General features: G+C 41.9%; 1 protein-coding gene across 1 annotated transcript; it reads right to left on the reverse strand.

Annotated features, from left to right (window-relative positions):
- Positions 1-2,820: 2,820 nt before the first annotated feature.
- On the reverse strand, positions 2,821-17,991 carry LOC109986603 (IgGFc-binding protein). The gene is made up of 22 exons (XM_065957875.1): positions 17,962-17,991; positions 17,774-17,853; positions 17,292-17,416; positions 16,396-16,695; positions 15,636-15,874; positions 12,926-13,502; positions 12,122-12,705; positions 11,405-11,972; positions 10,406-10,977; positions 9,724-10,285; positions 9,425-9,624; positions 9,111-9,246; positions 8,702-9,033; positions 8,040-8,610; positions 7,365-7,957; positions 6,710-7,277; positions 5,357-5,901; positions 4,723-5,275; positions 4,443-4,642; positions 3,350-3,724; positions 2,979-3,250; positions 2,821-2,900 (listed from the first exon to the last, which is right to left on the reverse strand). Exons 1-22 carry the CDS (start codon positions 17,989-17,991, stop codon positions 2,885-2,887), a joined length of 7,998 nt encoding a protein of 2,665 aa, XP_065813947.1. The 3' UTR covers positions 2,821-2,884.
- Positions 17,992-18,333: the final 342 nt, after the last annotated feature.

The following is an 18,333-nucleotide window of genomic DNA, read 5'->3' on the forward strand; positions in this document are numbered from 1 at the left end:
GACCGCACAACAATTCTCTCAACTGATGGGGTTGACACAGAAGGGAATTGCTTCAAATTGAGCGTTCGCTTGGCTGCATGTCCTGCTGGGGAAATCTGAGCCAAGATTTGTAAGAATACGGCAGTGATTGACTAATAGAGCTAGGTCACATTTAGTAAGATGCATAATTTGTACAAGGTCAGCAGGATTTCAAAGAAGAGTTATAAAAATACTGATCTAAATATAAAGATTTCCCTCACTACTACTCCTGATTTTGTTCAGCTTAACACACTCTGTTTAACACTTAACTTACAGTATGCCACAAAGAATAGATTGTACTTTAAATAGTAGAATTAAAGTGTGTTGTGTTTCAGAGATAAAAACAACGAATACGCTTAAGCTGAGCAAATCACCCAAATTATTTAAACAAGAGTCCCAATTGCTTAAAGGCACAGATAGTTTTTTTTAGTGACATTTTCATTTTTAAGTATTTATCTTGTATCATTGCAATAATATGGATGCATATTTGTTACTAGCCAACATAAAGCATTTCAGGATGACAGGGCTTTACTACTAAGTGCAGGATAAATGAGTGTGTTTGTTACACTTCCATTTGGAACAACTGAAAAAAAACAAGTTCCTCCTAAACAAATGAAGGCAGAAATTTTTAATGGCTTGAAGGTTCACCTCTATTTTCACGTGTACTTTATTTCCAAACCAAAATGTATCACTAACCAACTATACTTTATACCACTTAATTTCCCTATAAAGTGAATCCTTTAAGAAAATCTACCTGAGGACAGATTAACAGTTTGTAAGTAGTTACATATGTATCTATTTGATACTCTATTCTCTGTCACATCTATTTTTCAAATAAAAATAAATCCATATTTAAAACAATTAAGTATTCTTTGTTTGACTCTCTGAAATTTAGAATGAAACTCTTCATTGCTAAGTCAATTCCACTCAAGTTTAGCCCAAAAATATCATGGTCAGCCCACTTCTTGTAAAGTAGTTACATTTAATAGAGAATATTCTTGTTGTTCGAAATGTCAAATCAGAAATTAGTTGGTTAAAAGTTATGTCTGCAATTCGGCTTTCAAGAAATCAGAGCTTTCATATTAAATTTTGACAGTCAGGGAGCTTTTCAGCTTTAATACGAGTAAGAATTTGATTCCCCCATCAAATTAAATACATGTTTAGGAAATGACTCCGTATGTTGTCCTTCTCTTAAATTAATCAGTTTACAGTGAAAGTATAATTCGATGTTATTCAAAGCGTTACACCTCCATGCCTCTTGGATTACATAGGATGTTTCCTTACATAATGATATTTACTTATCTAGATACAAGTAAAATCTTATTTTTTTGTTTAATATCCCACCAGATCATGTAACTCATTTTAAGCTTTAACCCACTGCTTTCTAAATGTTTTTTTTTTTTTTTTTAAATTGAACTTTCTCTCATGCATGACTTGTGCTACTGAAATAAATACAACAGTGATTCTTATTCATGATGTAGTGACATGTTTATTTTTTAATTAAAATAGTTTTGTCTTAAGTTAACTAAAGTCAAACCGTGCATTAACACATGGTAGCATTGTGTATCAAAAGGCAGAATTTAAGTTTAATACTCAATCATGCGGTTATAAAAACATTATTTGAATGTAGCGTAATTTAATATGTCAGCAACACCCCAGTACACATGGCAGAACCTTCTTTTGATTAGCTTTTTTAGTCATTCTTTGATACACAGCTAGACTAGGCTGGACATTTATCCTGCCCCGGAGCAGGCTAGCTCTGATGACTAAGTTACCATGGTAACTGAGCTGAGACTCATAAGTCACTGTGATTCTCACTGAAATGAGCGAGACTCATTGAAGGCTTAACACTTTATGGAATACCTCTCAGGAAAAACAGAAATGTGGTGAGCGAAGTCTCAACATATCTTCTAAGATATTAAAGAGACAGACACTTCAGATTAATTTAATGATAGTGGTAGAGATGGGGATGTCTTAAGATGCAGAATACTCTGTATCATCTTCATAGACTATGCCTTTTTTCTAGCAAGGGCAGTTCATTTTTTCAGATATGTACAGTAGAAATGATTCACCTCTGATGACTGTCATTAAAAAGTGTTAAAAAAAAAAATTACTGGCATTGAAACATTTGAAAGTATATCAATTTATTTCCCTATTTTTTTGGTCTTTGCTGGCAAAATACTCTTCTTTTTTGTGTTTGTCATCTACATTTTTAGTTATCAAAAACAAATGTCAAGCATATATAAGCCCTGCTAAACAAACATGATACACCCAGGTTTATCTTTTGTCCTTTATGCCAGCTTATGCTTGTAAACAAATGATATGTCCAACATCCGTTCTTGCAAAATGTTTGGAACATGGCATGAAACCAAACGATCCCTTACAACCTAATCTTTTCAATTGCTGTATTAGGGCTGTAAAAGAAACGGCTGGTTTTGGATGACACCCAAGAATCTAGCAGAGGTTGCATCAAAAATTGTATTAAGTCAATATGATCCAGCCCTAAAAAGTTTACATTAGATTTTAATTAAACAAGGCTTTAATAACCCTCAAATGTTTAATTGAGATTCATCTGGTCAGAACCCTCTGGGCATAGCAATACTACTCCTGTTAGTTCCTGTACACATGGTGGATTAAGATAACATTTGCCCTCATTATTTTATTAGTTTAAACCTAAACAACAGTGGCAGGAGAGGACCTGATTACAAAAGGTATATGGGCTCACTGATAAGAGCATCCAGTGTAATGTATAAATGTACAATAAAGTCAAGATAGCCAGAGTTTCAATGAAGCCACTACAGAGTTGTTTAAATTGTTTTGTATTTAAAACAATACATATCAACAGAAAAATCAAAACAGACAGCAATCAACCGGTGAAGCCACTGTGAGGAGAGAAAACACTCATTATAAAATGTTTAACAGACAGACACAGTTCTGTTGTTGCGGAGAACATTACTCACCAGCCTGGAAAGTCAGAGAGGGCCCATGACCTGACCGAACTGAGAGCGTGGAGGTCGTTCAAGTTTCCACATAGACCACACAATTTTTCTGAGCACCAAAGAGGAGCCTTTATTGTCACCATGGTAACACCAATCTCAACGTCCAGCTCTTTCTCCATCCTAGCATCTCTGCTCAGAATCACAGTGACCTCTGACTTGTCCTGGCTCATTCCTGATTTCAGAGAGAACCCGAATGGCAAAATGTGAGGGAGGGACACCAACTGTCCATTCACCTGTGGGGCACGACAGCAGGATGGTAAATTCACACAAACATACAAGGTTTCAAAATGACTTTTAGTTTGTTACCATCAAAACCTTTAACAGAGTTATACCTTTACTGTACCATCCTGAATGGTGATTGATGATCCGTGCAGGAGGATTTGAAACACACTGACTGATCTGGAGCTGCCATTACAAGGTCCATAGTAGGACATCACACTGAACCACTGCGCACTGGCTTCATTGCACAGAGACATCAGACTGTAAGCTACGCTGGGCTCCAGGATTAGCTGCTGACTACTGAGGGTGGACACCTGGAGGCTGTTCCTGAGCTCACAAACTTCAGGTCTATCCCGACAGCTCCAAGAGCCATTCCTCAGAGTACATTGCTGCTCTGAATCACAGCCTGCATCCTTACAAAGCACCCCACTGAGAGGGTGACACCTACATATCTGGGTGCAGTCCTCTGTGTAGAGGAGCTCATCAGCCTGAGGGGTGGAGAGAGAGAAGATTAGAAAGTCGCTTTGAAAACCATCTGTGAGCTTTGACAGACATTAAGTGCTGCAATAAAAAAAAACACATGTGCTTGAGTCTCTCCTCTTTTTGTACCTCACTTCATTTATGAGGGTAAGTATTTTACTCTATTACATTAATCTGACAGCTTAAGTTATTTCACAATTTTAGATTTCACAAACACTACAAAATTATAGTTTGTAAAAAAATAAACCACCCAACAGCATATTCAAGAAAAACCTTAAATCCTTTCCTGTCTACTAAAACTTATTTTAACCATCTTCATAAATTATGACTTGATGCTTGGAGCAACTGTTTGACATAAGAAACTTGATAAACACAAAATCTTAACCCTGGACTTCTGATTTATGAGCATAGCGTCACTTAAGCGTATGATCAATTGATGTGGATAATTAGCACATGAATTCATAGTACAACCAAACACAATAGATGCACTCAAATATTTTTAAGGTAAGTTAAAGAAACTTCAGAAGTAAATGCAATCTATAACATGAATGCAAAAGTAATATTAAATAATAAAGTGCACTTTCGAGATCCTGCAATAACTTAAAAAAAGGTATGTAAAATATTTTAAGTAAAGGATCTAGAAGACCCCCCTCACTGTAGATAATAAATGCCAGGTTTGTTCTCAAGGGAACTGTTTCTTTGTCAGTGGTAAGGTTTAATATTTACCTCTATATATCTATCACCAAGAAGACACCCACACTGACTGTAAGGCACACACTTTCCCCCATCAAACACATTATGGTGATGGCACTGGCAGCCTTCTGAACAGCTGGTTGCTGGAAAACCAGGCTGGAGCAAAGCAGGGCATGAACTGGAACTGGCCTCAACACAGACACTTGGGCTACTGCGGTCAGGACAGTCAAGAGCTGTGGGCAGAAAAAAAAAATGTACTTCAGATTGCATCTCATAGTCCTGATTAAAGCTGTGATTAAAATGATTCACTTACTACATGGAGTATTCTCTCTCCATGGTCCTACTGGTATTCCTTCAGCTTGACAGGCTGAAAAAAGTGCTTCCAGTGTGAGACATAAGGCCCTGTCTCCTGCCCCAGCACAAACTGCCCTTATGCACATTTGCGTGTAAATCTCCCAGTCAACACTGCTGTTCAAGCATTGGCTGAATTCAACACCAATGATCAACAGGACATCGCAGACATTGCTGTCATGTGGGGACGGGCTGCACTCATTACACTCTCTCCCACAGGTGTCGGTGCAGTGTCCTTCAGGAGCCAACTCTGCCCAACTGTGCAAGAGCGCCGCAAAGCTGCTGGTGAGACGACCATTTCTCAGTTCCATGTCATCATACTCGTCCCCATTGAAGTTCCCACAGAGGCCTGAAGCTGTGCCATCATATACCTGGGGTACAGTTAACCTGAGGTATTGCGTAGAGGACAAGGACATTTCCAACCCGGATCGCGTTTTGATAATCAGTCTGTTGCCATCTTGGTATGTTTGAAGTTCACCATTGTCAAAAGGGACGCTGCGCTCTTCTTTATTAACCTAAACAGTAAAAGTTAAAGCTGAAAAGATCTGATCTAACTTTTCTCCAACACTTAAATGTGTACAACATGCAGCACTTACCTGTATTTTCCATAGAGTTTCAGGGTCAATAGACACCTCAAGAGAAAGCATATCAAATACTAGTTTGCTGATTGTGAAGTTTCCACTGCTTTCATTTTTGAAGCTTATTAGAAGAGTGTAGTCTGGAGTAGCCTTAGAGGAGACAGCTGACAATAGATATGTGCAAGCTCCATGGTGAGGCAGAATAACACCATCGAATGTAATGTAGCCAAAACCAGCAAACACTTGGCACACACCATACTGCAAGGCAGGGCCCTTCTCTACAAAACAGTCCTCGATGGCAACGCAGGTGAGCAGTCCTCTTTCACAGTTACACTTTTGGCAGTTTTCCACGAAGGGACCAGCGGGGTGATGGTGTCCCTCATGCATGCATTCGCAGTCAGAAACCAGCACACACTGACCATCACTCAAGACGTAGCCGTGGTCACACTGGCATCCTTCCTCACAACCTCCGCTACAGTTTGCTGGAGAGGACAGTCCATGGCACCCATCAGGGCATCGAGGTCCACACAGCTCATAGTGGCTGTTTTTGGGGCATGACATACCTAGAGGGAGAGCAAGTAAATAAGTCAACAATTTCACTGAATAACAAGACTTTTTTTTGAGGATCTAAAATATTAAGCATTCAATTCATACTCAAGCTTCAATAGGAATATTTTCATCCAAAACCCATTCAACATATTGACCTTCATGGTTAAAATATCGAGTTAATCATCTTATACTCAACATTTTTTAAATAATGAAAAAAAAAAAAAACTTGGGCAACCTGATTCATTTTTGTAGCTGTGGCCATTTAAGGAGGTTGTAATGTTTGTTAATTTGATACATTTATAAAAAAAACACACATTTGAACAACTGCACAGTACTTCTCTCCTCTTCTAAGCCTCTTTTCATTTACGGTGTGTTGCCATGTTTCAGGTAGGTGCTTTCTTTCTCTGCATGGCAGGCTACATGAAGGAGACATTGAGCACCCATCTAGGGAAAGGGTTTAAAATCTAACCAGTGACACTGCAGCGCCCTGTACTTTGTTCAATTGCCCCTTCCAACTAAACTAGCAAGGGACCTTCCCATCCTTGTTAAAATTATGGACTATGGTCCATTTGTCGGGATTTTCCCCTTACACAAAGTTTGCATGATTACTGCCTAGTATAAAATGTTCATTAAAGCCTCAGTAAACACGTGAGCTCTCAAGTAATTGCCAATTTCACAGTGGAACAGTCCTGAACACGGACAGACATTTTAAGTATCACACATCAAATGTCTTAAGTCTGAGGCTGGACACTAATCAGCTGTGAGCAGTTAAAGCTAAATACAATGTCACAGATGAAAACACAGATTAAACCATGTACTCACGACAGAAAGTGTCACTTCTCCAATGCCTCACTGGTAGCCGAGCTGCTTGGCAGGCAGCTGCATAAGATGCAATGGAGCTGCAGAGTGCAGAGTAGTGTGCGCTATAAGAGCAGACATCTACTACACAACTGTGAAAGTAATGCTTGGGATTTAAAACTGAGGAACAGTCTGCAAAGGGCCCAAGCTCATTCAACAACACCCCACAGAAATCGCTGCCTTCAAACAGCTTCAGCGTCTCAGCAGGACAATGCTTCAGTCTGGAGAAACAGTCGTCCCTGCAGGCCTCGGCTCCCCGAGACCTCCAGCTGTGGACAAACTCCAGTATATTTTGGGCTTGCTCTTCATCAGGCATCATCAGGTCATCTTTAGGGTCAGAGTTTGCATTTGCACAAAGACCAGAGACGGATGAGGCATAGCTCCTGGAAAGAATAACCATAAGAGTGCCGGAGTTGTAGACGACCACCTGTAGGCCCACATCGGTGTGAATGACAAGTGATGAAGGTGTGCGGTAGGCATTAACATGGCCTGTGGGGTGGGAGTATGGCAAGGGCTCATGAAGTCCATCAACCTGCCAATGAAAAGAACAGAACACATTAAAATGCTTTTATAGTTGTTGATTTGTAAGACTGAAGTTAAGAGATTAAACAGTACTTACAAAAATCTTTCCTGGGTCATGCTTTCCCACCACAACCTCCAAATCATAGACAGAGAGACTTAAGTTGAGGCTATTAAAAAGCCTTTTGTGACAAATGGCATCAGAGATAGTGATGGTGAACGGTGTAAGTTCTGTCACATTAGACTTAGTTTGAACCAAAGAGTATGAACAACTGTCTCTGTAATCAAAATGATGTCCATCAAAGCTTGTAAAATGCATCCCTGTAACCATTGTGCAGTTCATGGGTTTCTCAGGCTGACACATTTTCTTGCGATGTAGCTGCTTGCAGACCATTCCTCTCGGGCAGTGGGCTGGTTGGCAGTGGACCTCTCCAGTAGCTGGTCCACATGTACAGAGCTGACCACAGTTGTCTGGGGTCCAGTAAGTTGAGTTGAGGCTGTGGTATTTGCCTGTGGACTCAGTACAGCCACACTGATGTGGACGCACGCAGCCAGTCGGACTCGTGATAAACCCAGGGTCACAGAAGCAGCCCATAACACAGGCCATTGTACAGGCGATGGTATTATACTCGCAGGAAGGAGGACAGGCTGTGCCACAGGTCTTATAATGACTGTTTGGTGGACAGTGCACATCTGAAATGACATTGTTTCTCTAATTTAGAGATCCCATACAAAAAAACAAAAAACAAAAAAATCCTTCAACACAACTACTTACCAACTATGTCACTGTAGTAGCCATCACTGGATGCTTCACAAATGATGGAATATGAAGATATTGCCTGGTCAAGAGCAGCTTGCAACGTTCCATTTTGCATGAGGATGCTTAAGCAGCTTTCATAGAAGGAATCAGGGGCAATCAGACTATGACAGTAGGCCTTTGGACCCCTCTTATCCTTAAGCACTTCACACAGTCTCCTGTTACTAGCAGCAACTTCAGAAACAGAATCTGCAGGGATGGTGACTCTAGGTTCCCGCTTACAGCCAGTGGAACAGGTGTCGTCTCCATCGGAGAGCCGGTAAGCCTGAGCAAACTCAGCATTTGAGTTAGAAGGAGGGGAACCAGGCATGGTTACAGGCATGTCATCTTGATGATCACCGTTAAAGTTGCCACACAGACCATAGACTTGGCCCTTGTAGCATGGGCTCAGTGTAACCACAACAGTGGAGTTCCCACCAAAGACAACATGCAAGCCAAAGTCAGTCTTCAGCTGAGCTGTACCTTTGTGAGAGACTTGGATCTTACCCTGCAGCAGGTTAACAGGAACATATTTCACTTGGCCATTTACCTGAGAAAAAAAAAAAAATGAATAAGGACAATTGTAAGCGATAAGACCAATACTGAGCAACTTGGTCATTCAGACACCAGCCTTCACTTACATTTACGCTTCCATTTTTGCCACCAAGCTTGATGTTGAACCCATAAGCTTGTACAGTGACCACCTCTGTAGAAGGTGCAGCACTACTGCTGTTGCAGAGATTCTTCTTGGACACACGAAAGGGTGTCTGCCCACTCGCTCCCCCTTTGCTGGCTGCAAGCAGATATGTGCAAGTACCCTGAAAGTTGTAGTCTAGGCGATCAAAGGTATGGTAGTTCTGGCCTCCCCAGGTCCAACACAGACCCCCAAGGCTCTCACAAACAGGAACACCATTGTTCAGGTAACATTTCTCCTTTTCATCACATTTTCCCTCACATGGATCTGAGGTTTGTTCTGTAAAAGGAAAATACATTCACTTTACTATGAGCAACATGTCAAATAATTCATTATTAATGTATTTAAATGCTCACCATCTTTGTGGCAACCCATGACTCCATTTGAAACAACACATTTGTGCAGTGGAGGACATGAGTACTGCTCACATACTAGAGGAGGCCCACAGGTGCAGTTAACAGCACAGTTATGTAGCAGTTTGCTCTCAGCAGCCTGGAATTAGAAACAATGACATGAAAGAAGCCAATTAAAAATATTGGATTGCTACTGAAGAGGTAAAACTTCAAGCTTACCACCAGAAAAAAAAAGTTGTAAGTAAAAGTGCAAAACTTGCTAAATGAACATTTTCTAACTGGCCTGGACACAGAACAGTGTTTTATCATGACCTTACCTTAAACCTCCTCCCGTCCTGTATGCATCCACACTGCTCTGCTGGTACACAGGCATTGCCATCATAAAGGTGTCCAAAATTACACTGGCAACCTTTCTCACAGTCTCCAGGGCACTGAACTGCCTGGCTTATCTCAGGGCACAGTGACGAGCAGACATTGGCACACTGACTGTAGTGGCTGAATTGAGGACATTGGTGAGCTGCAAAATAAAAATGCACAAGTCTGTCTTACTCACTCTTACTAATCATTTAAAGCACTTCATTGTTTGAAACATTTCACTGAGCGGGTAGAGACTCACCACAGCTTGTTGTGTTTGTCCAGAGGTCAACCATCGCTCCAGCCTCTTTGCAGGCTGCCTCATAGTCCCACAGTGCATCACACAGGGCCCAGTGTTGCCCCTGTGAAATGCAGAGATTTTTCATGCAGAGCGAGTAGAATTTCTGTGGCCCCACTAAATGTTGACAAGAAGAGAAGGGTCCCTTGGGATGAGTCAGAAGACCGCAGTACAGGTCAGAGGTGTACTCTGGCATAGGTGACCGACAGCGCTGACAGGTGCCGTCACATACGTTGCTGCAGGATGTCTTATTATCAAGTAGCTTCCAAGAGGGCCCAAACACCTCAGGTTCAAAGATCACAGATCCATCAGGCAGCTGCAGGTCATCTGAGGGATTGTCATTATAGTTTCCACAAAGGCCACAAGTTGTCTGGTGGTAAATGTTTGGGATCTTGACCAGAATGTGGTTTTTAAGGTCTGAAATCAGTTCAACTGACTGAGGTATCTTCATGGTTATCCATCCATTTTTTTGGTGCACGGTGAAATTGCTTTGGGAGAACGGCAGGTTCTCATTGACTCCATTTACCTAGATGAAATAAATCATTTTTAAACACAATATACAGTACAGTTTGTGTATACTGTGAAAAATGACTAAACAATGAACAATAAATCATGTTGAAGGTTGTGAAATCATTACATAAATTACCAGAATATTTCCAGGAAAAGCTGCTGATATCTCAAAATACATTTTATTGACTTGCAAGGAGATTTGCCTTCCCTTGCTATGGTTTTGCAGCGCAGCTATGAAAACCGGCTTCACATCCAGCTTCTTGAGAGCACACGTCTGCACCAGGGTGTAGTTACATGAACCATGAAATTCAAATGCCCGTCCATCAAACGTGGTGTATTGGGACCCATCAACAGAGCAGCGTGCCAGTTTGGGTTTGGGGTAGCAACCTTGAACGCCCCGAAGAAGCTTACACTCCTCATCCTTCCCACAAAAAGTATTACGACAAGTCATGCGTCCCCCAGCATTGCATCGACAGATTTTTTCGCATGTTGACACCTCCTGTCCTGCCTGGAGATATTCTCCCTGGTGAAAGCAGCCACAGTTTTCTGCAGAGACGCACTGGCTGCCACTGTGAACTAAACCTGCTTCACAGAGGCAATTCTCCCCCGTGTTCAGAGGCATCTCTACCGTGTTATTCTGCAAGCCGAGGCAGAGGTGAACAGAGGCAGAACTCATGTTGTAACTGCTGCTGGAGAGACAGGGAGAGTCTGTAGAGAAACAGAGAGACATCAGTTATTTAGGAAAGGAAGACAGGACAATACTGTAAAGGTTAAGGTTGACCAGTGATGCATTAGTACCATCTAGTGGTACAATAGCACCTTAAAGGTTGTGGCCTCAATACCAATGAGTCAAAGCATACTGTAGAATTTATACTTAACATCTTAGCTTGCAGTAGATAAACTTTACATCAAGCACCTACAGGCATTAATCTGATTTGTATGCAAATAAACTCTAGCCTCTTTTCCCAATGTAACATGATCGATATCAACAATCTAAACATGAAATAGCATCTCCAAACTCCATATTTCATTTGGTGTGCAATGATGCTGAACTCCAAACAGCACAGTTACAATTGTAGAGGATATTAATGTAATTCACTAGCACAACAGTGGCTGGGAGCACATTAACACTCACTGCAGAATCCAGGACTCCTCCAGGCATAAACTGTAGCTCTGTGGGAGAGGCAGACAGAAGTATACACTGCCAAGGAGTGACACAGTGCAGGCTGGAGACCTCCGTGAAGACACAGGTCACTGACACAGCGCTTGTAAAAGATGGAGGGGTTCACTTTGCCATGACAATGTCTAAATGGTCCATTAACTTCCAGAATCTTCCCGCAAGCCTCTGGGTCAGAGAAGTGGGCCAGACGCTCAGTTGAACATTTTGGACAACTTCCTCCCAGACAGTCGTCCACACACCAGGGATTCTGCCCACTCCTCCAAGCTCTTCCAAAATGCTCATGACTGAGATGCTCTTCTGCACCACTTGCTGTGAGATCATCAGCAGGATCAGAGTTGAAGTTACCACACAGGCCACACACAGCATTAGCATATCTACTGGACAGTTGAATGTTAACTACGCCTTCTGTGCTGAGGCTGAATTCAAAGCCCACATCTGTGTAGATGTAAGTGTGCATCCCCAGAGAGAAAGCCAGTGCAGTAGGGCCCAGGTGATAGGGCATGTTCTTTATGACACCATCAACCTGTAGGGGGTGCCAACATTACATTTGAAACACAGCATACAGTAACACATTCGCCATAGTAAACTTTGTGAAGTGTGGTTTAATTATTACAGCATTTATGACCTATAACAGGGTAAAAATGCACTTTTGAAACATTCATAAGCACTTACCTCTAAGCTCTCCATGTTTTTGCTGTTTAGCGCTACAAGTACACCGCTCACATTGACCAGAACATGAAGTGCTGACTCCAGGTGTCCATCTGTCTGCACATGAACCTGAACGGCATGTAGACCCTGCTTGTTTCCACACATGCCAAGTACCTGGTACTGACAGGTGCCATGCAAATCATAGTCATGCTGGTCAAAGGTCAGTATGTGATGACCGCTGTAAATGCATGTCTGCTGCGGGTGAAATATGCAGCTTCTGACTCCATTTTCAAGAGTGCAGGATTCATCAGGGCCACAAGAATCCACATGGCACTGTGTCTGGTGGGTGTGGGGGTCACAGAAACATTTTTCAGTGCATCTCTCATCAGCCCAAAAGGTCTGGTTTCTGTGGTAATGGTAGCCATTGTGATTGCAGCCACACTGGGACAACGGGACACAGATGTCACCATCCAGGACGAATCCTGAGTCACACTGGCAGGTCTCTACACAGGCCAGGGTGCAGAGGTTTGAATTTAGACGGGCTTCACAGGTGGCGGGGCAGGCTGTGCCACAGGACTCAAAATGACTATTCAGAGGGCATGATATCGCTGATAGGAGAGAAAAATCAGTAACCATGTTAAGGAAACTTCACAAACATTCTTGATGCAGCAGATATAATCTAGAGGGATTTGGTGTGACGCACATGTGTAGTTAGTAACTTTTCATTAAGATTAAGGGTTCTTAAAGTTCTGTTAAAGCATTGTTGTTCTACACATCGTAAAAATCAAACAAGAAAGCAAGTTATCAGTAACAGAAAACAAAGCTTACAGCAGTTGGTGCTTTTCCTCCACTCCCCGACCTCAATATGGGCATTTTGGCAGGCTGCAGCATATGCCTCGAAGATGTGGCACAGGGTCTTTTGAGGGTCATCACTAGAGCACAGGTCAAATATGCTCACGGCTGTGGAGATCTTGGTGTAGTTAACAATGTCTCTGCACAGGTAGAATGGATTTTGTGGGGACCAAATGTATTCATGGAAAGAGATCCACTGCCTTGCTACATTTTTCTCCTGCAGCTGTTCAGCAGAGCACCGTGGACAAGCATCTCCACAGTCTGCTGTACACCAGGCTTCCTGATCAGGAACTCTCCAGTGCCAGCCAAAGGTGGTAGCATCCACAGCCTTACCCTGAGGGCTCCTGAGATCATCCTCTTCAATGCCATTATTATTCCCACACAAACCATTGACTGCGGTGGTATTAGGGAGGAAGATAGTGGCAAAATGAGAGCAGTCATACTTAACTTGAATGCCCAGACTTGTATCCACAACAACAAAGAAACCACTCTGGGCAATGTTTATGGATCCAAACTGTAGATTCAAGGGTAATAGTTTTTTCTCTCCATTGATCTGTAGAGAGGATGAACACATTATTTTGTGCTTAATTCTTGTTGTTTCAGTGTATCTACTGTAGATGGCAAAGCAAAAAAAACCAAAAAAAAACAACTTAAGTATTATCAACTCTTTTTTAATAAAGAATGTTATAGCAAGTCTGACAACAAGGTAAGGATAATAAGGATGTGGCACACTTACCCAAACATGGCCTCTTTCCCCTCTGTAGATTACAACACTGTGTTTAGCAACTTTGACATGAATAGCTTTAATAGAGGAGGCGTCATTCGGGGTTCTGTCTTTTTGTATGCCGACCCAAAATGCATCCTTGCCAGTGGTGTCATTCATAACTTGCATCAGAGTGTAGGTACAGTTTCCTTGAAATTCAAACATCTTTCCATCAAAAGTGTAATAGTGAGCACCTCCCAGTACCAAACACTGAGTTTGCACAGGTTGGCTCTGGCCTCCACAAGTAGCTTCATTTGTACATATTTTATCATCACTTTTAGCTGAAAAAAAGAAAAGCATAAGATTAATGGCAATGTAGCTCAAAGCCACAAATAACATGCAGACACAACACCCTTTATGAAAAGACAGCTGCAAATAAATTTAGGAACAAAAGGAAATAAATCAATATACTGCATAAAGAAGTCTGATATGCGTATTTAAGAGGTACATTTCTGTAGTAGTGAATTTGAATTGGATCAAATCTTGAAACAGGTTCAATTATTTGTGACAGGCCACATTATATCACAGGCTTATTACTTATGACTGACAAGCAGCTAAATCCTGCTAAAACCCCTAGGCAGAGAGGAGATTTTAAAGTACATAATCAACTATTCAAAACAGGATAAGGATTTAACTGCATTTAAGGTAAAATGACAGGACACTAAAATAAAAACCTATGTTTTGCTGTCAGGGTTGTTTTGCAACCACATAAATACAAAGTGACACATACAGTTTGACATGAATTTTCATTTGACATCAACAGATAACCTGTGAAGAAGTGTCACCTAAAGCAGCAGAACCAGCTTAGCCTACCTTTCCCTGCACAGCCCCAAGTATTGTTAAGGGTGCAGCTTTCTCCCTCAGGGCATGAGGCAGGCTCACAGAACATGGTGGCGGTGGCAGAGCAGTGACAGTGCTCAGAGCATCCCTCAGCCCACAATCTCTCTCCAATCTACAGACAGAAAGTGAGTCAGTGTTTGGGAACAGTTGGGCAATGCACACAAACAACCCAGAGACACAAAGGCACAGGATTTTCTTATTAGTCATGCCACAAGTACAGGTGAGGCATATTCAATTTGCCAACATATTAATGAGTCATGTTCTGACCAGTGAATGGATTAACTTGGGCATGTCACTCACTTAGCTCAACCGTTGCAACTTGTTTACAACTGAATGTGCAATGAGATCACATGCAGATTTGTCATTAAAAAACACACCCTAACAAAGAAAAGTTTACAACAAGGCAAACAAAGCTGTTTTTTCTGGTGCGATCACTTACTGAAAGGATAGTTTCACTAGATTGAAAAAAACAAAAACAAAAAACACATTTGTTGCCATTTTAAAGGAAAAGGTATGAGCAAAACATCTGTTGCAACTCGCCTCATAATATTGCCCATGGAAGAAGCAGCCACATTCCTCAGCTTTAATGCAGCCATTTCCACTCTGCATGTACCCAGAGTCACATTGACATCCTTCATAACAGGCCCAGGGGCAGGGGAAATCGGATAAAGTAACACAGGACTGAGGGCACGCACTGACACATATATTGTAGTAAGAGTTTTCAGGGCATAAGAGCGCTGTGGGGAAAGACAAAAAAAAAAAAAAAAAGATTCATATACTGTACAAAGGCCAAAAAAACATTACATCAATCTGGAAACTTCCCCCATATAGAGCCTGCCAGAGTTCCAAAAGTTCAACAGTAGCTTCTGTGCAGACTTGCATGTCTATTGTGATGTGCCAGTGCATGAAATCCAAATAAAAACAACACATGTAAATGTTTGAGTGTCATGATTTATACTCACAGCACCTCTCACCCCTCCATGGTTTAACCTCAGCTCCAGCCTCCTGGCATGCAAAAGTGTACTCACTCAAACTACGGCAAAAGGTTCCTTCATTCCCATTTGACATACATAAGTCGCTCACACAGTTCTTAAAGAATGGCTTTGGGTCCACAGTGGAGTGACATCCACTAAATGATCCTGCAGAAGCCAGCAGCACGCCGCAGAAGTTATCAGAGGCAAATTCGGTTGCCATGCTAGAGTTGCACACAGAACACAGCTCACACTCTTGAGAGCAGTTTGTTCCAGATGGTGAGAGCATCCAGGATGATGCAAATATGGAAACATCACTGGCTGGGCTTCCATCAGGGCTGTGTTTGTCATCTGTATCAAGAGCAGAGATGTTTCCACACAAGCCACACATTTTTCTATTGGAGGCAGGAATCACTACATGTATCAGGTTAGGCCCTCCGTAAGTGATGACAACCCCAGTGTCTACAACAACATGAGTCAGAAGGCCAGACTGCAGTACCACTATGTGATCAAGCTGGACAGGAAGACCTTTCAAAACACCATCAACCTGGAAAATAAAAATGACAATGACCCACAGTGACAAATTGTGTTTATGTTGTTGTGTGAGTAACTGCTTACCTTAACTTTTCCCAAGTGCTCCATCTCCAAGGAAATGGTCACACTATAGAGCATTAGGTACAGATTTCCATGCTGTAAAATAACATCAAGAGCAGACTTTTCCTCATCACAAGCGTGAGACAGAACATAAGCGCATCTCCCGGGGTTAAAGTCAAAATTATGGCCATCATAGCTCCTGAAGTGTCTGCCACCCATGACTGTACACTGAGGAGGCTGCGATGTATAACATGCCCTTTGGCCATCCCTGACTGTACATTCCGTTCCCTTTGGACATCTGTTGGTGCACTGCACGATGTCGTGGCCGACACAGACACAGTGACTCTGACAGGACTCATCAGGGTAGAAGTCTTCATAGACTTCATGGTAAACACCATCATGAACGCAGCCAGGCCTGTCCATGTGACAGTCCAGGACTCCATTCAGAACTTCGCACATTGTGGCGTCCCGGCACTGAGACTGTGCACACGTCACGGTTTTGGAGTTCGGCTGGCAGACACATTCCTCCTGGCACTGTTCATCTACCCAGAATTTCTCTTTGGGGAGATAGTATGAGCCTTGGTGAAGACAACCACACTCGCCATGTGGTACACACTTACCACCACTCAGTAGAAACCCTCTGTTGCATTGGCATGATTCCACACAGTGCAGGGTACAGTTACGATGTGTTTCTGGGTCAGCACAGGTAGCAGGACATGCAGAACCACAGACCTCGTAATGACTGTTCAGAGGACATGCCATGGCTATTAAAAAAAATAAAAAAAAAACAAAAAAAAAAACAGTTGTGTCATTCATATGAAACTAACAGTTTCACATTTCATCATCTATAGATTTGATTTATTTTGGTCAACAAGATGACCATTTTTATTTATACACAAAACACTACCACAGATATTCTCATGCAAGTTTAGATACTATGCAATACTACTTTCCAATATTTTAAGTGTAGTTAATTGCGCTAACCATGTATAAATAAATATTTGACCTTTTCTTTAAATCCATCTTAATTCATATCATTAAGTGTCAGTTACTTTTTATGACATTTTTCCTCAATCCAACATGTGATGTGCTGAAAAAAAAAGTAAATTTTTTCCCAATGGGAGCTCAATAATACATATTCATTTAAAATACAAAAAGTCTTGATAAAACTCACAGCACTCTGCCATGGTCCTCCAGTTATGGACCCTTGCCCCAAGCCTCTGGCACGTGGTGGCATAGTCTGTATAGATCTTGCACACTGAAGTGGCAGCATTAGTGATACACAGGTTGTTCTCACAACTACGAACAAATGGCTCAGGATCAATAGAAGAGTGACAACTGGCAAAAGGTCCATCCATCCACTGCAGCAGCGTGCACCCTGTCATGAACGAGTTGCCTTTAGTGCCAGGAAAAGATTTGGTTCGGCTTTGAGTGCACACTGGACATGAGGCACCATCACCACCACAATCCTCAATGCACGAGCCAGTGTCACCGTTCACCACCCACGGGAGGGTTAAATCCACAGTTTGGTCCCCATCAGTGTGATTAGCATTTCCACACAAACCACACAGTTTCCCATACAGCTCTGTGCCAACTTCAACCTGGACATGGTGTCTCCAGTCATAATATAAAGTCAGGCCAAAGGTGGTTTCTAACACAACACTGGAACCACTTGGATGAAAGTAAAGGGATCCATCTCCCAGGAGAAGGGGCAGGTTCCTCTTCTGTCCGTTAATCTGAGAGTTTAAAAACAAGAACAGACAATGAAATTCTCCGTCTGCAAAGAGCAATTTGATAGCTACATAACGTGCAAATTTAATCGAAATATGCTCAAAACAACTCACCCTGACATGATTTTTGTCTCCTTTAACCATGGAGATATTAAAGCCCTGGATTCTTATCTGCACTGAGTGGATGGTGGAATCAGTTGCACTGTTCAAATATGCTCGAGCTATATTAATCTGAAGTGGAATAGAAGCATTTAAGCCTGGACAGGTGGTCTGAACTAAAGTGTAGTTACAGTTTCCCTGTAGGACAAAATCTCTTCCATTAAAGGTGCGATAATAAGAGTCCTCCCATGCTGAGCATATTTTAGTTTGCAAAGAACAGACTGGTTTTCCATCTTCCATTAAGCACTCCTGTTTGGAACCACAGTGCACCTCTGCACAAGGAGCAGCAGCTGAGAGGGCGAGAGAGAGAATTAGTACACATTTACA

The sequence above is a fragment of the Labrus bergylta genome, chromosome 8, assembly GCF_963930695.1.
Source record: "Labrus bergylta chromosome 8, fLabBer1.1, whole genome shotgun sequence".
Classification (NCBI taxonomy): Eukaryota; Metazoa; Chordata; class Actinopteri; order Labriformes; family Labridae; genus Labrus; species Labrus bergylta.